Source organism: Austrofundulus limnaeus, unplaced genomic scaffold (genome assembly GCF_001266775.1).
Source record: "Austrofundulus limnaeus strain Quisiro unplaced genomic scaffold, Austrofundulus_limnaeus-1.0 Scaffold21, whole genome shotgun sequence".
Taxonomy (NCBI): domain Eukaryota; kingdom Metazoa; phylum Chordata; class Actinopteri; order Cyprinodontiformes; family Rivulidae; genus Austrofundulus; species Austrofundulus limnaeus.
This window is the reverse complement of record NW_013952423.1, coordinates 2,314,456-2,337,207: the sequence shown is the minus strand read 5'-3', so window position 1 is coordinate 2,337,207 and position 22,752 is coordinate 2,314,456. Positions and strand designations below refer to the sequence as shown.

Below are 22,752 nucleotides of genomic sequence, written 5' to 3'. Positions count from 1 at the left end.
CGCGCGACACCTCCTCACTGATCCATTATTACATTTCATTTTGGTGGGGGATCATGTATTGGGTCAGAACCTGAACGGGTTTGGACCTGTTTCGGGGACGGTGCCATTTCGCTCCATCAGGACTCTTTGAACTTTGTTTCATCTGAAGAAGACGTGGATTTCTGCTCCTCAACACCCCGGGAGGACTTCACATWAAATTAGATTTCTGGGGGGGTGGTGGTGGATCTGGACCTGGCGCTCGCGCAAAACGCGCGTCTTGTCTGTTCATCTTTGCGCATCATCCAAGTTGAGAAGAACTGCGCCAGCGTCGCGCGCAGGGGGGAGAGAGAGAAGCACGACCGGAACCACTGGGATTTACCGTCCAGCTGCTGGGATCTCTACCATGACAGGTGTCCAGGGTTTCAGATGGTCTCCCTTCATCTGCGTGGCGGCGCTTTCCTGTGGTGAGTGATCAGATCCTCCTCTTCCTCCTCTGGTTAACATCATCAGGCAGGGCTGCACAGAACGTGATTGTGCTAATTTTGTGCAACATGCAACTGCAGAGGCAGCTGCCAAACACACTCAGACCCAAACAGAGCCTCAGATTCTGTTCAAAAACCGCATTTTACAAAACGTGTTTTTGTTTTAAGGCGACTTATTATGGATTGGCTCAACAGAATTATTAAAAATAAATAAAACTGGTCTTACAAAAAGGATGATACACAAGATTTAATATAATTTCAGGTATCTTAAGTCCTGTAATCAGTCTGTCTATAAAAGGTGACAAGTAGTTACAGGGCTGTTTGATAGCATGGTGCAGGGGTGTCACTAGGTTTTAAGGACAAGGGGGGCTTAGCCCCCAGGAGATGCACAGAATTTTTGTATACAGTATTAAGTTTGTAGTGTGTGTGTGTGTGTGTGTGTGTAATCCCAGTGCAAAGTATAATTTCAGTAACATTTATTTAGAGGACAGTGTTCCTACACTTTCATATTTTTTCCATAGTTGTTTTTAAATCATTCAAGGCCAAATAATATTTTAACATCAATTCAAAAAATACCCCAAAACATCATCGTATTGAATTCATATAGAATTTTTGTTTTATATAAATTACACCAAAATAATCTAGGGTGGCTCCAGCCCCCCTAAAATAGGCCTAGTGATGCCACTGTCATGGTGTGTACCACACTGAACATGGAGCACAGAAAGCTGAGGACAGAGTGTCTCAGGAACAGAGACTCCATCTCCAAGCAGCTTGATGTTTCTGTGGCTACAGCTGCTCATATTATTCAGAAGGTCGACTCTGAAAACAGTCTCACTGTCTGTGTCCACAAGAGGACAACCATTGTCAAACTGAAGAGACAGATAATGTTAACCAAAGAGCCCAGAACAACATTAAAGAGGTAAACTCAGGAGTCACGAGTGTCAGATGATCTGTTTGAGTCATGAAAGATGTCTGAGGACGTCGAGTCATAGAAAAGCGACACTGAAATTGTCCAAATGCATAATGAGAAGACACAAAGCTTCTTGGACAATGTCCTTTGGACAGATGGGACAAAACTGGATCTTTTTGGCAACAAGTCCCATCAACTGTCAAAGAACAGAACCCTGGATGTACAACATGGAGGAGGCCCGGTTCTGGGGTCTTGTATCCATAGGGTACAAGGGAATCTCAAGACTATCAAGGCTTTCTGGAGGGAAATGTTCCCTGCTGCATATCAAAGGCTCCAACAGGATAATGACCCAAAACACAAACCAGGGATGTCTCAGAACCAGAAGATGGACCATTCTGAAGTGGACTGCTGATCCCTGATCTAAGTCTTCTTGAATATCGGTGGACGAATCCTTCAAAGTGTCAAAGTGGACCAAGCTGGACCGGTGCAGAAACCTGAGAGAGTTACAGAAATCACTGTGTTGCTTTAAAATATGGAGCAACAGAACATTAAATGAAAAGTGCCACACTGTTTGTCAAGACCAGCTTTATTATTATTATTATTATTAACTTTTTAAAGAATTCTGTTAAACTGAAATTCAAAAGGAACGACTGAGTTTTTAAGACATTATGTAATTAATACTTTTGTCCGTCTCCATTTCAGTGACCTTTGCGTTTTTCTTTTCTTTTTTCTTTTACAAAATGGCACAAACACATTTGTTGTTGTCTTTCATGTGGACAATTCTCACCCACTGACTCCCTAACATTAGCTCGGACTAAACACAAGCCACTCTCTGACAGATATATGAGCGTCAAACATATTAGTGTAAGCTCCACCCCCCTGAGAGTGTAAGCTCCACCCCCTGAGAGCCAAAACAGTTGCACTCCCTCAGAAAATACATATAATTCTAACTATATATATATAAATATGTTAGTGCTATTTTTGTTTTGTTAGAATTTTTTAATACTCTATTCATACTACTTTTAACTTTACTCCACACCCCCTTCAAGACCTCTGGCGCCCCCTAGGGGCTGTGTACCCGACAGTTTGAACACCTTTTCTTGCATTCCTCCAGTGTTTTCTGTCTTTCCTTCATGTATGTGAACAGAGTATTTCTACACAGACATGTTGCAGAAAGTAGAAATGATTTTTCTGCCATGTTCCTCTGATCTACATCACCACCCCCCCCTTAATATTCCACTGGTTTTTATTGATGCAGCAGCTCGACACTGTTTACAGCAGCGAGCACATCGTGTCATTACAGTGCATAAATTAGAATCTGCTGTGAGGTGAAGTGAGCCGAGGCCTCGCAGTCTGAGGCTCATCTCTGGACTCAGAATCACCTGAGTTAGCACAGATAACTTTTATTTCTTTCATCTTAAGTGTGCAGCTCCCACCCGCTGCCCAGAGTCTCTTTGTATCTTTTCATTTTTACTAAGTATTTTCTCAATTCCATTATCACACAAAAGAAACGCCTACGTGTGCAATAAAGCATATAGGCTGCTTGATGGATCCTGCTCTGCCTACACAAAGCCTGCCCAAGTCTGCGGTCAGTTTGCTCCTGAACGCAGGGGAGCTCCAGCTTCCCAAACAATTAAAGTGTTGATGTCAGATCTGAAACAGATTAGGTGTGGGGTCGGCCCACGTCTCCAAGTTTCTTCCTGGCAGAACCACCCTGATGCAGAATGTTTTAGTGTTTGTAGGAGAGCGTTGCTCAAATCCCCTCAGGTGTGAGAGAACATGGATTTTATGACTGCTCCGGGGGAAAAGTCAGTCCTTTATTGAGCTCCTTCTGTTGACACTTCATGTCATAAAYGAGCTCAAAGTTATTCTTTTTTTTTTCTCTGCGCAGCTGATTGAGTAAAAGCCTGGCAGGGATTTGTTGTCAGTCGTTGCCTCGCAGAAAGAACGTTGCTTATTTGCCTTTTTCCGTTGCTTTCCACACGAGGTTCGGAGGTCGGGTGAAGGGTTTCTGATCAAGGACACTTGAGCTTGGCGCGTTTGCTGATGGGAAAGTTTGCGAGTTTCCAAGTTAGAATCATCTGACCTCGGGCTGAATGTTTGAAACGATGCTCTGGTGCTCGTACAGAACATTGTTTTTTTCTTTTCCAAAAGTTTTTTTTTTTTTGTTGCAGTCGAAAGGTTTTATGCTTGATTGGTTCCAAAGATGTACAGAGCTTCATAAGGATATAACCTCGTGCACGATTTATTAGCTCCGCCCACAGACATTATAACTAATCATATTAATGCATTCAAGGCAGTCTTTCATTGTAAAATACACACTTATATGAAACAACATGATAACCTTCAGGCGCTGAAGCACAAGAGTTGTTTATGATGATTATTCTTTAATAGGTTGTTGTTTTCTTGATGCACAATTGAATTTATGAACCAGCTAATACTGTGAGTGGTGCCTCCAGTTTGCAGATTTTTWTTTAAACAAAAGTCTCTAAAAATACACATTAGAGGTTGAGTGGAAATATCAGCACATTTTCTGTTGATCCAACTAATTAATTTTCACCAGAGTGAAGCAGAGGCAACGTATTACATACAGTCATGGGAAAAAAAATCGACTCTCAACCCTCCTTCAGTTCTAGGGTTTTTGGTATCAGGGCAAATTAAAAACGATTTGATCTTTACCGGGTTCGAAAATGATTAAAATCTAATCTCGTGTGTACAAAAAACCCTCAACAGATTTTACCACACTGTTATTAATTAAACAGAGCCAAAATGAAAAACTAAGTTCAGCCTTGCTGCTTCTGCAGGATTTCAGAGGTTCGGGGTCGTCCTGGACCTGCTGATCAAATCACCACTTTAAAAAATATATATCATATCGTCTCTGAAGCACACAGGTGTGTGTTAACACAACACTGAGGCAGAAAGACAAAGGACTCACCTWCCCCATGGATGTTGAAGGTCATTCCYGARCAATTTGGAGTCCAAAGACAAAGATTATCCACAAGTAGACACTTTGTTTGCACAACACTGTGCAGTTGTTGGTGGGTGATCTGCTCAGAATGAGCTCCATCTCAGTACAGACCTCAGTTCTTTGGTTAAAGACTAAATTAGACTGACTGGTTAGAAAGGGCTGCAGGAGAAAGCCTGTTCTCTCTTAAAACAACACAACTTGGGCTTGCAGAGTTTCATCTGGGTGAACCACCAGACCTCTGGAACAAAATGATTAAAGTAGACATGTTTAATCCACAGTGCAATGACAAAGATCCCAACCCAAAGTCTGCAGATTCCAAAAAATTGAAGAAAGTTGGGTAAAAAAAGACAGAAGGATCAAAGTTCACAACCCTGTGATACACTGATTATGTCATATAAACCTCAGCTGAGTTGTTGCTGCTAAAGGAGGTTCAAGCCTCTGGTTTTGTTGTTTAAAGGGAAATAATATCCAAAATCAGCTTTTGTGATCTTTATATCATGTTATGTCATTCCCTCATCAGAAACACACCCTTTGACTCGTTGATGTTTGAGAAATCATTGGGCCTCATGCAAGAACCGTTCKTACGCACAGATTTGTTCTTAAGTTGTGCGTACGAGTGATTTAGAAGAATTTGTGGCATTCACCAATGTTTTCGTTTTCTAAGATTTTTTTCAGATACGAACAAAATTCACGAGTGGTCCAGACCTGTCGTATATTTTACCAGCAGTCAGTCTGCTGTTATCCAGACGGGTTTTCTTCACTAATAACTTTGTATTTCATTAGTTTGAAGATATTTTGTGTTGAAAATAAATCACACTCCGTAATTATGTTGACAATAGGYTACTCTGCTTGAATTAGAGTTACAATTTTAAATGTAATAATTTAGACTAACAATATAAATTGTCCGTCCGGCCGGCTTACCCGCTGTTGGGTGCGGGGGCAGCAGGAGAAAGACCCCGCGCTCTCCCCAGTGACACCTTCCAGCTCGTCCTGGGGGACTCTGAGACGTTCCCAGGCCAGAGAGGATACATAATCCTTCCAGCGAGTCCTGGATTTTCTCCAAAGTGCCAGACTTATTTTGAAAACATTTTAAAATGCTTATTTCAAACCCGCATCTGAGACCACCTGCGACCGCGCAGCGCGCTGGGGGGGCACGGTACGGTGMGCAGCGCTGTGGCTTCTGAATAAATGAAAATGATTTAACACAGTTGTTTATACTTTTAGCAGCTCTTTTTATTCCACAGCTGACCTGCAAAAAATGACAGATTTTCTTTTCTGGATCTCTGACAGACGGACTTCAATCTCTGAACTCGTAAAGTTTTTCTTTTTAATTATCGCTGCCATTTTCATGAATGGACACTTCCTTGTATCTGAGGTAGGAAACATAGCCTTATATGGTGTTTTTGGGGTGGTAATTATGCTAATCTCCTCTGGCGTGCAYGAGCAGCTGGATAGAACAGGTGAATTTACGCAGCTCATTTACACACTTTTCCTGAAGATAGAAGAGTTTGTTGAATCTGACGTGACATGTTCGTACGAACCCTTTGTACGAACAAAAGTAAGAGAAATTTAGGATAAGAATATGAACATGTTCTTGCATGAGGCCCATTGAATCTCCTGCCTAAATGTCAAATGGTAGGATTTTCTTAAAGAGACAGAGGCCAGTTTCAAGGCATTCAGATGATGCTAAGTCATTTCCACATGTCCTTTTGGAGAACACTACAACAATGTAGGCTAAGCGCCAAGTATAAATGTCAACAACGTTGGCAGGGGTGCTCGCTCATTATATCAGAATCATTGTTAAAACCTGATCAAGACCATATATTTATGGTGTCCTGGTGACTGAAATTAAAATAAAATAAACGTGTTCCCCCAGATCAGAGAGAAACCAAAAAACAACAAGATATCAGCTAATTCTCTGCAGATTTTACTGTCCATGAAAGGAAAGATGAGGTAGTATTTCATATTATTTAGGTGTGTGTGCAGTTATCCAGTATGCAAATTGATCCTGTTTGCTTTACTTCCTGGGCTGGACGGCGAGCTGGATGAAATCCAGGAAGACGTTATTGCAGTTCACCTGAGTAATTGGATTGAAGGGGTTACGTCTGACCGTTACATGGGCGGATGCCGTGATGTAAGTGCCACTGATTGCTGGAGCTCCCCGCCCCCGTCTTGGGTCGGCCGAGGCCTGGGGGTCTGTCCAGCCGTGGCTCGGATGCAGCTGGCAGCCTGCCCAGCACCAGCGTATCTGTGAGCGGAGACAAAGTGGCAGTGTGACTCACCAGCTCTCATGTTCAGGCCTAATTGATTTACACGTGACGAATCGAAGCCTCTGCTCTGTTGCTGTGTGAAGAGGGTGGCTTTTTCAGTTTAAAACACAAGCCTTTGGATGGTGAGAAAACTGCTCGCCCTGTCTGCAATAACACTTTCTGACTTCAAATGAGTCAATATTTCTGTTTAGTTATTCTGTCTTTAGGCTGCTGGTGTCAAGAAGCTGGATTGCTGGCGGTGCACCTGTCACTTTTGTTTGTGTTTTGCATTAATGAAGCATATTGTCTTTATATTTAGCTTGCTCTTCACAGCTGGTGCTTAGAAGTGGGGGGGGGGGGGGGTTAATTTATTTTCTTTAGTGGCATTTGCTGCAGGCTTTAGAAAATGTGGTGCCAATGAAGAGCATGGCACACGGTTGGAAATTATTTTTCTCTTCTTTTCCCGGGCTCAAAAGCTAAGAAGAATATTTGCACCTAAAACTGGAATGCAACCATCTAACAGTAACAAAAAACAAATCACTCTTCGCTTTATTTGCTTGCAGCCTCACTCTAATCACAGTCACACTTTCTCCAGGAGAGTTTGGAATTCAACTCTTTAATCGTTTTTCTTTATTTAATAGTCGGAACAAGCAAAAGTGACTATTGGATTGCAGAAACTCGTTGCAATGCCTCTGAAGTCCAGCCTGATGCTCAGAGTGGTTTTATTGCACCGATCTCTCTCTCTCTTCTGAAACATTGTGGCTCTGCAGTGGCTGTTGTGTCGTGAATTCTAAGGACTCGGTCCTTTTTATTGGCAGTGAAAGCAACCTTTTATGTTGCACCGGTCAACCAAGATGTAGCTTGATGGGCAAAAACCATTTGCCTGAAGGCTTTTTTTTTGTAAAGAGTTGCATATAGGATATTAAATGGTTTGTAATGTATCAAGTTGCCTTGACAGATCTTAACGTCAGATTTTATGCCTGAAATGTTAGAAATCCTGGAGGCATGTGAGTCTTTTTCTTTTCATGTCAGAGATGAATTCCTGGATAGCAGAAGGTTTAATGAGTAACCTAGTCTTATAAACRGGGTTAGTTGAAATAAAAAGGACATGCCTTCAAAGTTGAAGCACAAGTTTGACTTCCTGAACACTAAAACATGTTTTGTTTTTGGTTTCTTGACCTTTTTGAGGCAGATATTTTCTGAGTCTTACCCAGGCCATACTAAAACTACACTGGATGTTTTCAAAAAGGAGATGCTCTGGTGTGTTTGTGTCTCTCATTTACATGTAGATTCTTAAAAAAACAGAAAGTGCAGTTTTAAAGAAGTGTTTTAATAAATCGTTTTACTGCCACAAGCACCTAATTATCCTAATCTTCTGTCACAGTGAAAACAACACAAGACAGAACATTTTGTGACTCAAACCATTATGTTTGCAAATAACACTAGTGTGTAAGAAGGCTAGTCAGATAGCATAATAGCTTATTATCGGAGCAAAGCTTTGGAACATTAGATGGAGGTGAAGGATGAGGAGAAATAAAACACCAAAAGAACAATTTTGCTAAAACAATGTGCTTTCTGTGCAGTTAATGAGCTTTATTTGGTTTAAAAAATGTATCAAATATAGGCTTCAGTGCTGTCCTGGTGGTTAACCCCATTAACTTTGTGTCACATCAGCAGAAAACACACATAGGAGCAGAGAGAGTGATGGCTGGGAAGAAAGCTCTGTCTCTAAAACCACTGATCTGAACTGGAAAAGAGGCTGTTTTGTGTTTGAAACATTTCCTGCAGAAAGTTGTTGCGATCAGTTTATGCTACTAATCTAGATTCCTGCTCTGACCAGCAAATTGTGACTGAATTAATTGTGTTTTTTTAATTTTCAATCCCAGGTTGCCTCAGGAAATAAATCTGGCATAAAACATTTGYCAGATCATTCATATGAGTTCACTCGCTGTGGTGACCCCTGCAGAAGAAAGTAGCTAAAAAAAGAGTTGTGATGTAATTTATTGATTATACTGYCAAACACTTCTTCACAGACATAGAAATGGCTGCAGTCTGAGTTTATGAAATGTGAAAAATATACATTGATTTGTGCAAGATTAATTAGGTTCATTGGTAAATCATGAATTATTGAAATGAGTTTGTAGTAGAGTGCATTGGAGAATGAACACAAGCACATTTACCTCATATTAATGCAGCAAATGTTAAAGAAGACAGGCCTCGTGTGCCTCTCTGCTCTGCTCAGGTGTTTATTTTCTCCAACAGTGTGCAGAGCTCTGCTGGTAAATTTAAAGTGTAGCCCTTTCTTAGCCTTCTGTCCGACAAGAGGAAGAGGAAGTGGCAGGGACGCACAAACTCAGGGTAGCAATCAGTTACTGAGAACCTGGAGGCTGGCTCACCGAGAGGCGATGGGTTCTGTCGCTCTAATCTCTGTTGACTCAGGAGGGGAAGGCACACATGGAGCTGGCAGAAAGGCTGTTTCTTTAAGACTGAAAGAAATTGGTGTTCTACAGGAAAATCTCCGTAAATGTCCCTTACTGTATATGCAACTAATCATCTTAGAAATGTTTCTGTAGCCCAAAACCCTTAAATCTGAGAACACAACGGACAGACATCTTGATGTCACATGAAGACCTCCCTCAGGAGCGCAGGTTATTGTTTTAGAATGAAACCAAACCACTAATTCCCACTTCCTTCCCCTAGTCCTTTCACAATAAAAGCACAATAACTTTACCATATATTTATGTCATGCAGGAAATCTATTGTAGAAGTCACTGACGGGGTATATATATTCAACGATGGCAAAAACTGGAGGTTTTTTTTTATGTCAGTCAGTCTAAGCAGCGGAATCATCTGCAGCCAGTTACTCCAACAAGCTGCTCCAACATTAGCTTGCTAATGTGCATAGCGGTGCTGCAAGGAAAAGTGTCCCCCATGAAACAGTTCACTGATGGGCGCGACGTAATGTTCTGAACGTGTTCAGGTTATTTAAACTGCTGAGTCAGTATTCAGAAAATTCTTATAACAAAAATAAAAACTGGTTTTCGGTATGAACCAGTATACCGCCTGACTCTACATCATATTTATAATTCTCAATTAAATGCCACAATTAATAGTGAAACTTTTTTTGCCAGTATTGTCCGACCCTAGTCAAGTCTTCGACCTTCAAATTATTATTGAAATGATCCACTGATCTGTGGGTTATTTTTATATTCTATAATGCATCCTATCTGCTGTTTCTTTATTAGACACCATGCAAGATGTCTTCCTTTTGTTGTTCAGCCTCTTTATTTTTTGGAAATACTTGAAAGTAAGCTGTCAGAAATAATCCACCACCTGCTTSGCTTTCATTGCCTTGAGTGCAGTGTTGTGTAGGATAATTAGGCTTCACATGGTAATTATTCATTTGAAGTGGCAGATGATTGCTGTGGTATTGTATCATGCACGTGCAGCAGACACACAGCAGGGGCATTGAAGTTCATCTTCTCTGTGCGGTTTTTATGTTTGCAAAGTTTCTGTGCTCTGTGGGGTTTAGATTGATCTTTTTAATGGCTGCCTTTCTACACCAGACGACTTGCTCACGAATGTTTTAATAATGACAAAACTTAGTGGTTCACTGAAGTTTGGACAGAGATACGGACGTATTTGAATTGTGCGGACATCTTCTCGCTCTGTTTGAAATCTAGGAAGATGTGAACCGTTGCTCAGTGGGGAAGCAGTGAGTTGTCTTTATTAGGCGATCATCTGTTTAGTCTAAAATCGATTCTCATGCGCTGCAGCTCGCTCACGTCTTCCTTTGATCTGAAGTGGGTTTCTTCTTTCAGTCTGTGACTCAGACCGTGGCTCATCTTACCCACCTAGTTTCCACATTTGCATAAAAAAACAACTTCTTAAATGGATTCCATCCACAGCAACATATCCAGTCACTGCTTCTCGGACACCCTCTGTGACGACTCTTAACCCTGTGGCTATTTAGGCTTTATGCAAAACCCTTATATGCTTTTATTGGCGAGATATCTCGACACCCACCGAGGCTTGCTCCTCTCTGTTGATGGTGTTACAAGGGTATGATCATTTTCCACATGCATTTGACAAATATAAGATAAATATGGATTTCTTGAAAATGCATGCCAATGTTTCATCATTTGCTTAATTTATGTAGTGTGCAGTCTATTTTCCCTGATGCCTGGAAGTTTGCTCAGATTACTCCCATTTTTAAATCTGGTGATCCAACAGAAGTTTCAAACTATCGGCCAATTTCTGTTCAAACTATTTTTTCTAAGTTACTTGAAAAAACATTATTTAATTAACTACTTCAGCATCTAGAAGCTAATAATATGCTAAGCAATAGCCAACATGGTTTCCGCACATCAAGGTCAACCATGTCTGCATTAATTTTATTCACTGAACAAATATGTGCTGCTTTGAACAAAGGTCAAGTAACTGGTGCTGTATATATTGATTTTCGTAAAGCGTTTGACACAGTTGATCATTATACTCTCTTACAAAAGTTGATTTCTTTTCAACTTTCATCATCTGCAATACAAATGTTTTCCTCTTATTTGACTGATAGGTGTCAGGTTGTGAAACATGGAAGCTCTGTGTCCGGGTCTCTGCCCTGTCCCGTGGGAGTTCCACAGGGTAGCATACTGGGCCCATTGCTTTTCCTATTATACATAAATGACCTTCCAAAAATATTGAAGTATTCAAATATTTTAATGTATGCTGATGATACTGTTCTTTTTTTTTTGTCTGATTTCAACATTGAATCTATTAATAGTCAGTTACAAGCAGATCTTCAGACAYTTCATGGTTGGCTTCAAGATAATCTTTTGTCAATTAATGTTAAAAAAACTGCATGTATTTTTCCTCACCCAGGAGACATTTCAATATAACAAATCAACCCACTTTCTTAAACAAACCCCTTGACATTGTCACTACCTACAAATATCTTGGAATTACTTTGGATTCTCATTTGACTTATCGTGATCATGTACAAGTCTTAACCACTAAGTTGAAACAGAAATTATACATTTATTCAAAAATTAGATCCAATCTGACATCTTTTGTTTCAAATATCTATCTTCATGCCATTATACTCTCAACCATGTCGTACTGTTTACCTGTTTGGCCTCTTACAACAAATGAAATCTTAGAACCCATAGTTAGGCTCTACAACAGGGCCTACAAAATTCATAAAAAACTTCCTGGTTGGACTCATCACTGTACAGTTCTTTCATTGTCTGATGCCTTGACTTTTCAGAATTATGTTTTGTATAGTGGTATTAATTTATATTTTCAGATCTTCCAAGGTGCCAATTATGGAACTCTCTGTGCATTGCTGCCCAAATCAAATTCTGGAAGTGGTCATTCAACTGGATCTGTTACAAAAGGACAACTGATATTACCAACTTTTTAAAACTGTTACGGCCAGAGGTCTTTCTTCTATGTTTATACTAAAGCATGGAATGACATTCCTCAAAACATAAAGTCCATTTCAAAACTACAGCCCTTTAAGAAGAATCTTGTCTGCCATCTGCTGGACACTTTTTGTTGTGCTCATATTTAGATGTCCGATTTTGCAAATGCTGCCTTTTTTAAATTTGGTATGCTTGTTTGTCTTTGTGTCTATGGTGTATAATGATGTGATTGTGATGTTGTAATTCTGAGTGTTTTATGTGCTCCAGAACAGGAACCTGCTGTAAAACAGCAATTATGCTGAGTCAGGCTTGATTTTTAATAATCTTTTCCTGTTAAATAAATAAATAAATCAAATCAAATCACTAATTCCAGTTGTCTTGACAAGCCAGTACAAGTCACATTTAATAAGTTGTCTCCCCTGACACGCTGAAGGAGAATGAGCTGTCTGAAGGAAGACAAGGTTACACTAAAAGTTCCCCCTTTAATTTCACTAAGAGGACTACATGGAAAACAGATTTAAGCAGAAACGATATAAGACATTACATCCACATGTTAACTGTTCAAGCTAGGAGGAGGACAGCCTCTGGTTTGCTTCTTTAATCTCACTGGATAGTGTGGAAAATCCTTATTTGCATTCATGAAGCTCATTTTACCTCTACATTCAAATATTGTATGATTTTTGACAACTGTAGCACTGGTTGACAGTATAATTTTGTTAAAGCACAGTCCCATGAGTCAGCTACCAACTTATACAACTGACAATATTTGCACTAGATTATTGGATCACTGTACACCAAAAAACCTGGGGATTTAATTTTAATTTTTAAATCGGGTGCCAAAGGCGAAGACAGAACAATAAACCTTTTTACAAAAGTTTTTCTAGAGCCCATTCAGTTCAAGATGGYCACCACAGCAAAACAATTGTAGCAGCTACAGAATTTTGCCCATAACGCAGTTATAAACTCAGATATTTAGCAAAGATTTTGTGTGGTGGTATCTTAGAGTCATCCCCAACAAATACTTTCATAGTTCAACATCTTTGTGTAAAACGTTGTAGCTGCTGGCAACTGGTTTTATTTATATTTCTTCTCAGTTCCTCGGTTTAGTCTTGTTAAAGTGGTGCATGTGTCAACATTTAGGTTTTTCATTTATGAACCATGGGTCATGATAGACTCATTTTTCTAAATACTTTTTTCATATCCATGCACGGATACATGATAAGGAAGAATGTGTTGCTAATTGATTTTTGACTCAGTGACACATTGCTTCTTTTAAAGACCTAACATGGTAGAGTTTTGAGGTTTTATCATCTAAAAAGCTGAACATTGCTTCTCAGTATCGTAAAATGTGTGATAATAATCTGTGGGTGTTTAAGATTATATATAAATCTAATAGGTGTCAGTTGTCAGGCAGGAAAAGCTAGAGAGATCAGCAGAGTCGAAGCAGATAAGCCATCTCTGCTATACAAGCGTTTGCTCCCTCGCTTTGCATATCAGCACTATTTCCCAGTGGGCTTCATGTGAAGGATTTGTCTGCAATCAGTGCAGAGGAAACTGAAGAAATACAACCAGATTTTTATTTCAGCACGTTTTGTGGCAATACCTCCTCACATTAATTTGTTTTCCCCTCCAGAACTACAAATCTACTCAGACTCATGAATGAAGCCCTCTCGTTTGGCAGACAACCTCAGTATTTTCAATACATTTTCTGAACAATTATATTTGTGGAACATGCTTGTCTTATGGCTCGATTAGTAGTTTGACATTTACAGAAATTCATGATATGATATGATTAGATCATTGTGCTATTAATGCCAAGTCATGATTTGGCAGTGTGAGGGTCTCAGATTGGCATTTACCTCAGTATGATGGTCTCAGTTTGGTACATGCCTCAGTAAGAGGGACTCAGATTGGCATTTACCTCAGTAAGGGGTCTCAGTTTGGTACATGCCTCAGTAAGAGGGTCTCAGATTGGCATTTACCTCAGTGAGGGGGTCTCAGAATGGCATTTACCTCATTAAGGTGGTCTCAGTTTGGTACATACCTCAGTAAAATGGTCTCAGTTTGGTACATGCCCCAGTAAGAGGATCTCAGTTTGGTACATACCTCAGTAAAAGGGTCTCAGTTTGGTACATACCTCAGTAAAAAGGTCTCAGTTTGGTACATGCCTCGGTGAGAGGGTCTCAGTTTGGTACATGCCTCAGTAAGAGGGTCTCAGTTTGGTACATGCCTCAGTAAGAGGGTCTCAGTTTGGTACATGCCTCAGTAAGGGGGTCTCAGTTTGGTACATACCTCCAGTAAAAGGGTCTCAGTTTGGTACATGCCTCAGTAATGGGGTCTCAGTTTGGTACATACCTCAGTAAAAAGGTCTCAGTTTGGTACATGCCTCGTAAGAGGGTCTCAGTTTGGTACATGCCTCAGTAATGGGGTCTCAGTTTGGTACATGCCTCAGTAAAAGGGTCTCAGTTTGGTACATGCCTCCAGTAAAAGGGCCTCAGTTTGGTACATGCCTCAGTAATGGGGTCTCAGTTTGGTACATGCCTCAGTAAAAGGGTCTCAGTTTGGTACATGCCTCAGTAAAAGGGTCTCAGATTGGCATTTACCTCAGTGAGGGGGTCTCAGATTGGCATTTACCTCATTGAGGTGGTCTCAGTTTGGTACATACCTCAGTAAAATGGTCTCAGTTTGGTACATGACTCAGTAAGGGGGTCTCAGTTTGGTACATACCTCAGTAGGGGTCTCAGTTTGGTACATACCTCAGTAAAAGGGTCTCAGTTTGGTGCATACCTCAGTAAGAAGGTCTCAGTTTGGTACATGCCTCAGTAAAAGGGTCTCAGTTTAGTACATGCCTCAGTAAAAGGGTCTCAGATTGGCATTTACCTCAGTGAGGGGGTCTCAGATTGGCATTTACCTCATTAAGGTGGTCTCAGTTTKGTACATACCTCAGTAAGGGGGTCTCAGTTTGGTACATACCTCAGTAAGAAAGTCTCAGTTAGGCTTTCTTTGTCATGTCTTTGTATTGTGTCTGTGAAGCACTTTGGTCAACACTGTTGTTTTTAAATGTGCTGTATAAATGGTGATGATGTCTTGACACATATCTTAGTATGAAGGTCTTTTTTTGATACGTCCCTCACCATGGATGCCATGGTTTGAGTCTTACGTCCTGAACTGTCACAGTATGAGTACATGCACGGTTACAAACACCAGTCCATAATTTCTGCTGTCTACTGATCCTAATTATAAAAAAAAAAACAACGTGCAGCTTCAGTATTTCTTCTGGGAAGTTAAATAGTTGCAGTTATTGTTAGTCTCACTTCTCTTCCTGCTGTTTGACACCATGATGTGATTTATTATTCAGTTTAAGTTATTACAGACATGAAGACTGAAATAAAGCTGACATTTCTGTAGTGAATTTWGATGCATGTATTACCTGCCTCAGGATGTTGGATGGAGCTGTCAGTTTCTTTCTGTTCAGCTCTTTGCTTTTTGTGGGATTTCACACACTGATTTATTAAAGTGCATGAAAGGTTTGTCAAAAGTAAAATAAAGTTTTTATATCTGAAATTTGTGATTCTGTACTTTTTATTTGTAGTTTAAAAAGTAGTTGAAATAAAATAAGTTGTTCCATGTGTGACACAAGGTTCTGATTTCTTATTCAGAACGTTTCTTCACTCTCAAAGCAGTTTGGGTTAAGAGCTGTAGTGATTTTTGATGCATGTATTACCTGCATTAATGTGTTGTCTGGAGCCGTCAGCTCCTCCTGTTCATCCTCTGAACCTGACAAGCTGTCAACACTTTCCTGTCGTCTGTTTGTTTTTCCTTTTTGTGTGGGAGGCAGTTTGGACGTGAGCAAAGAAAACAACAAAACCTTGCATTTTGGATTGAAATTCTCTGAATTTCTTCTCTTTGATGGATTTYTGACTTCCTGAAAGCTTCTAAAGAAATCTCTTTAAACTAATTTGTTTGACAAATACATAAAATATCTAATTTTATCAGTATTACTGTGATTCAAAGCTCTATTGTCGCTCAGAAGATTGTRATTTGCAGCACTAGGCGCTGATATGATGAATGGAAAGCTGTTAAAATAGTCATACTGTGTCCTTATTTAGCCCAGCCAGACCTTTTGCTCAGAAGCCAAAGTCAATAAATTAATGAAGTGCATATACCAGTGTTTACTGTGCTGTCAGTCAATAATATAGTCTGGGACTTCTGAAAGTAGCTTGTGTGCTGATTTGCTGAAAATATAGTTCAAATCTTACTCCTATTGATTTAAACAGAGGAAAAAAATGCTTTACAAATTAGGCCACCATAACATCGACTGCAGTGAATTTTCCTGACTCCACTCATCATGTTGTGCACAAAACCCTAGACACAAAAAAGTGCCTCAGTCATTGTTTTAATGTATAATTCAGTTATTTATTGCTAGTGATGATGGAAAAACAAACCCCGAAACAAAATAATGCGGTAGACTCTGAATCAGAATTGAACTAAAYGTTTTTGTGTTTACTTTCTCACCAACAGACTGTTGATTTGAAATAAAGCCTAACTGTGGTGAACAAGTAATAAATGTTTCTTTAAAGTTATGCATTTAAATCTATTCTTATTCTTCAGTTTTCATCATGTTTTTTGAACCAGTAATCCGCCAGCAGCTTTGGAAAAACTCTTATCGAGTTTAGTGTTTTATGACTTTAAATAACAATATAATGCAGACAAAAGTTTCTCCATAGAAAACAATGGGGTTTTGGTCAAATGTGAGCAAACCCAGCCCTGTCTGAACCTCACAGCAGAAACATTTTTAAAGTTAAATTTCTTGAGATTTTAAAATGAAAAGTTTAACTTGATGACACTAATGATTGAGCTGATGAAACAAACTTTCCAAATCCATCATTTTTTCTCTTCTTGCACAGATTAAACAATGCAATTTACATTGTTCTTTTTTCTATCTAAGAACCAACATATTTTAGAGAAATTTATCTTTTAAGTTGGCTCTGAAGCTTAAACTGTTTTAGTTTTCCAAGCAGAAGCCACAACAGAACACCAGATTTGGTTTTTTTTAATCAGGTTTGCAAATAKTTTTGGACTCTTTACTGTAACAGACAAACTATTTTGTCGTGACCTGTTGGTGTTCTGTAGATTGACAAAAGCCCACTGATCAATTCTTCTATTAGGTTACAGAAGCTTTGAGAGAAAAGCTATTCATGTTTGCTATTATAGATTTTCTTAGGCTATATTAGGACCACATGAGATTTTATTAGTTTAACTAAACGCCCATGAAACAGGATCTAACGCACACCAAAAAATCTTTAAGCTCCAATAGTCTGGCCTTGGGCTCGGCTGCTGTTGGCCTAACATTTAACATGGGTTAGAATTTTAATCATACATCTCGGTGAAGCTTTCTTTCTTGGGTTTTCTTTGATAAATAAAACATAACTYGTAGCACTTAAACCTGTCCTTAAGYGCAAGTTCTAAACAGACAAAATCCCCTTTTCCATTTCTTATTCATTTTTGCATCCTTGTAGATTTTCAAATTCTGCTTYAAACATTGGCTTCAATGGTTTAAGTCATCTGCAGCCACTCAAACAGACAACATTAACGTCTCTGATGTTCTTCATGTAAAATACATGACTCCTCATGCCATGGGACTGTAGGGGATGGATGAGAAGCACATATATGTAGCTAGGGAGTTCTTTTTATCATACCATAGATGTACATTAAGAACTAGTTCAATTAAAAAAAAAACTAAACTTTTTTAAAAGCCAAAGAATTAGTGAGATCTCAGGGGTGCACTTTGGAGAAATAGGAACTGGATTGATTTGGCTTCTCACCAGAAAATATGCCAATTAGCATATATGAAATATATGCTAATCTGTATTATAATAAGCTCAGTATGTAGTGCCTACCAATCAGCTCTGTGCTTTTTAGCAGAGCTATTAATGTTAATATATAGATTTTGTGTTATGCTTAAGTGCAAAGTTTTATTTATTCCCAGATGCTCCATAAATGCAACACAAATCTTTTTTATTTTTTAATGACAGAAGCTTTCCACAAACTAACATCCAAGGACAGGTTAGGTTTTAAAAAGTAAACCCAAATAAAAGTTGATTTTCAACTTTTTTCTTCTAGCTGTTAATTTTTTTGCTGTGTATTTGATGAAAAATGGTTTTAGTTCAAAAACCAGAAACAAGATGTCTTTGTGCATTAGATTTATTCAAAAAATGAAAGATTTTTGGTTTCTTTATTTCTGTGCCTCTAAGCAAACTAACTGAAAAGATGCCTCAATTTGTAGAATGCACTCGGGCATGTCTCCCAGCTTGAAAAATAAGCTTCAGGCAAATTTGCAGACATGCATTTAAAGTGATGTTAATGACCATCTGACTAAATTCATAATATACTGCARTATCCCAGCAGGGTGGTCCCATCCATACAGCTGTGACAAACATCTATTTTATACTCTTTCTCTTTTATACTTTCAGCCCTCCTGCTGCCCTTGGGTTAAAACGACCCACAAGGCATCAGGTAGCTCTTAGTAGTAGCTTCATACTACCACAGCGTGCCGTCTAGCTTGTAGCTACATCCTGATGTGGTTTGAAAAGGGTGGGCAAGCAGTGATGTCTAATCCTGGTCCTCAAGAATCACTATCCTGCAGGTTTTAATGGTTTCCCTGCTCCAAAACACCTGAGGCAATAGTTGGATTACCACCTCTTTAACACATCCTCAAGTTCTGCAGAAGCCCGTTAATGACCCGTTCATTCAAATCAGACATGTAAAGAAGTGAAACCTCTAAAACATGCAGGATAATGACCCTTAAGGACCAGGGTTAGAGGTTCTGAGCAAAGAACATCTTGTGGATCATCGTAATTACCTTCACACTGAAGTAGGTTTTTCATTTTTACTGTGACCCAATCACATTTTATGTATTTATCAGCTTCAGTGAAAGAGGCTTAAAACAAAAATAGTTATTGTTTAGAAATGAAATCTAACAGATTAKAATAAAATAAACATTTATAAGCACTAAAATATATAATTTATATAACTAAACTCTGCAGAAAAAGAGAAAAAAACTTAAATGGATGTTATTATCAAAATGCAGCCCCACAGAGCACCCATCCCTCAAAGCATTGTTTGAAAACGTGCTGAAGTGGGAGCATCAGAAACGGTAGATTAAAGAGACAGAGGCCAATTTCAAGGTGTTTAGAAGACTGATACAAAGTCCAAATAAATTTAGATAAACGCAACTTTTTCTAAATCAGCTGAAGGTAACATTGTGCCTGAAATAACCCCCACTTAAAATATATTTTTAATTCTAACAATAACAAAGTAATATTGTCTAAAATAACCTGGAAGTAATTATTCAAAAGTGTGAATTTTTTTCCTAAAAAAAACAAGGAGTAGGATCTTATTTTATTATCTTCAATGCTTGCCAAATATTTAATGAGTCATTGGCATTGATTAAAATCCTTTCAGATGCAGGCAAATAGATTCTATTTTCATACCAGGCAGCCAGAAAAACTCCTTYTCCTTTTGAATAATAGAACACTGCTTTCTGCTTTGTTTGTAATTAATTAGACACAGACRTGTGTAAAAAGATAAACTCACATCTGCAATAAATACATATTTTGATAAAATTCATTATATTATTTATGAAAGATTTTCAGGACTGTGATGTAACTGAGGCAAACCAGTTGCTGGGTACACTTTAGTTTTACGTTTCTCTTTTCTGAAAATTGAAGTACAAAGTGAGACGTGTGGTTTTCTCAAATTTGGGGAAAAACAAACAGAAAATGAATAGTTTTATAGTTTTCTGTATCTGCTTTCAGCAATCACACATTGTTTGAGTGCCAACCTTAAAGAGGCTTAGAATAATGAATTAGTTATAGAGATCCCTGAGGACATGAGGGAGAAGAGTTTGGCCTAAATGCACGAGCCCATCAGGAGCAGATAAAAGCTCGCACAATTAAAAGTTTTTACACACGGGCTCATTACTCTAATTCTGAAACAGTTGGAATCTGTTTTGTTCTATGATGGGTGGCTTTGAATGTAGGGATTAAATACAAATATGTGGGACATTTTTTTTAATAAAGTTTGGTTTTAATATTTATTTTGTTTCTGATGTTTTCATTTGTAGWTTCAACAGGGAACATAGACCTCCTCCTCGCTGTCAGACATCAGGTTTTTAAAATTTGCTGTGATCCAGTTCAAGTTCTGATAGGATGTTGAGAGTTTATAGTTTCTATATTTATGTTGCATGCACTCACCAGCTGAGTATATTTAATATTTTGTCAAAAAGCTACACACAGATATCCACCTTTTAGTCCAACTTTATGCACAGTTTTTTTTATTTTTTTATTTTATTTTACCTTTATTTCTTTTGTATATTTCTAATTAAACCTGTTTTCCATCTTACAACTGAGAATCACACTCAGGTGGGGAGGAGGACAGCTGTAATCTCTGTCTTCAGTCCATCTCAGACCTCTAGTGGCAACTCTGAACAACTTAAGAGTCCTCTGGAGCAGTCTGAACTTTTCTTGAGAGTAAGAGTGATTCTTAGACTTAAGAATTTTCACAACCGACACTTACACTTAAGTCTGAGAGTAGGAGCAAATCTAAGAAATTTTCAGCACTTAAGTCTAAAAATCCACTCTAAGAAGTTTGATAAATACGTGCCCTGGTCTGGCAAAACAGCTCCACAAATGCTGCTTGTTTTTTARCTACTTCTGACTGTTTATATGATGAGACGCCCACACGACATGAAGATGATCGATTTTGTAACATAGAGAAGTTGGTGTTAGAGCTTTTTGTAAGGTGAYGTTTCTAAAAAAACACATCCTAATTTTGTGTTTTTTCTTAAACTAGACACAGCATATATGACCCCCCACTTGTATTCAAAGCACCAGAGCAGAAGTATTGTTTTGCATGTGTGGGGGGAGGCTCATTGGTGGGCTTCATTAGAGCTAAACAACAATAAGAAATCTGAATCTTATGTTGAATAGTTTGAGTTATAAGCATTTTTGCATGTCCAGACACCCCCTTTTCAGATTTTCAGTTATTTTAAACCATTTTGTATTTTTTCTGCACTAGAATTTGCTCTGACTTTCACCCAGTTTYCAGTAGGTTCGTGTCAAAACCATCACTTTAGTATTTTTATAGTTTTACAGAAATGTCAATCACATTAACAGTCCAAGAGTTACCCAAACCACAAGTTGTGCATTATTTAACGTGGCATAAATTGCATTCAAGCATCTCGACACTTAATTTAGCATTAATGGCCCTGCACAGAACCCCATAGTGGTGTGAAGTGACCCRGATCAGCCCTACTGTTGTCGATCCGCACATTCATCTGCCTGTCCGTCTGTCAAACACAGTTGTGTTTCTGAGTAGTGCTAAGAGCCCTCTGGGTGGGTTACCATAACATATGTTTGCACGCCACGCATCTCTGACAGTAACTGCAGTTCAAGGAAAGGCCATATCTGAGACTGAGCCAGGCTCTGAGAAGGAAGGAGGTCACAATTGTTCTTTTTCTGCAGGATTTGGGAACTTGTTTCTGACTCGCTTTTCCACAAACACAATCATTAACTGAAGGACAAACTGTACTTTATTGTGTTTAAGGTTGGAAGAAGTATTGATTTCTGAAGAGACCGTTGTGCTTTTGAACCTTTTCATCTGAGTGAAGTTTAAAAATCGTTGGTTATTTTTTGGTGAAGCCAGARGACCTGAAACAATGACTTGTATCTGACTGCCTCACACATTTTCATTCTCATGACTGACCGGSTGGGGAAGAGACATCACCTGTGACCCCCGCCGTCAATAAAAAGCTGCCAGTGTATTAACACCCTGTGAGTTCTGTGTTGAAGATTAATGTGCTGCTGTGATTTCTGTGGCTCCCTAATTAATAAGGTGTCAAAATGCACCAGCTGTTCTTCCTTGACCGCTCGCAGTTTGAGAAATTATCAGTTGTCAGAGGTGTTTATAGTTTAATTTCCACAGAATAAAAGCTGCCAGAGATGAAAATACAGGAGAGGGTTGATCCACAGTAGAAATCTTATAAGAAATCATAAAATAACACATTAAGGATTCATGGGACCAGAATTTTAGTTTTTAGTCAGTGTGAAGGRCTGCAGGAACTGTCCAAGGTTCTGAAATGTTTCTGGAYTTAAACACTTTTAAATCCTAATCGTAATTTGGCTTTTCTTTTGCAGTTATCCAAGCTTTAAGAAGTTTAAAAAGATCATGGATCAAAATAAATGTTAAATTCTCCAAACAGGGCTGAGTTTTCCCACGTGTTTCACTAAAACCCCATTGTTGCCTGTGGGGAAATTTATTGCAGCTTTTGAGATATTTCGTTTACCCCATGTACTGCTACTAAAAGTCACAACAGACTATTTCCAGTTGAACCACGGGTTTTGATGCATTTTATTATGTGTTTTTCTAAAGCTGCAGGAAGTGTAGCTGAACCAGATGGATAACGTGTTAATTGTAACGCATTGGCACTCTTTATTGGAATTTCATTAAGATCACTTGAAACAGTTATTTTATTAAATTTTACCCACATGTTTTCAAGAAAAACATCAAAATAATAAAATTCCAAGCACAGAATTTTAGAATATGTTTTATTGTATTGAAGATGCAGATTTTGTAAATAAATTCCCATCTCCTACTTTGGGAAACAGGCTCGGTGGAGGAGCTTTACTTGTGTGTGTGTGTGTGTGTGTGTGTGTGTGTGTGTGTGTGTGTGTGTGTGTGTGTGTGT

General features: G+C 38.8%; 1 protein-coding gene across 1 annotated transcript in view; it reads left to right on the top strand.

Moving 5' to 3' along the window:
• The first annotated feature begins 376 nt into the window (after positions 1–376).
• The window catches only part of tmem132e (transmembrane protein 132E), a 383,604-nt gene continuing 361,228 nt past the window's right edge, over positions 377–22,752 (top strand). The window contains exon 1 of the mRNA XM_014004041.1: positions 377–443. Within this exon, the coding sequence (XP_013859495.1) occupies positions 383–443 (61 nt within the window). The 5' untranslated portion in view covers positions 377–382. The remainder of the gene's footprint in view (positions 444–22,752) is intronic.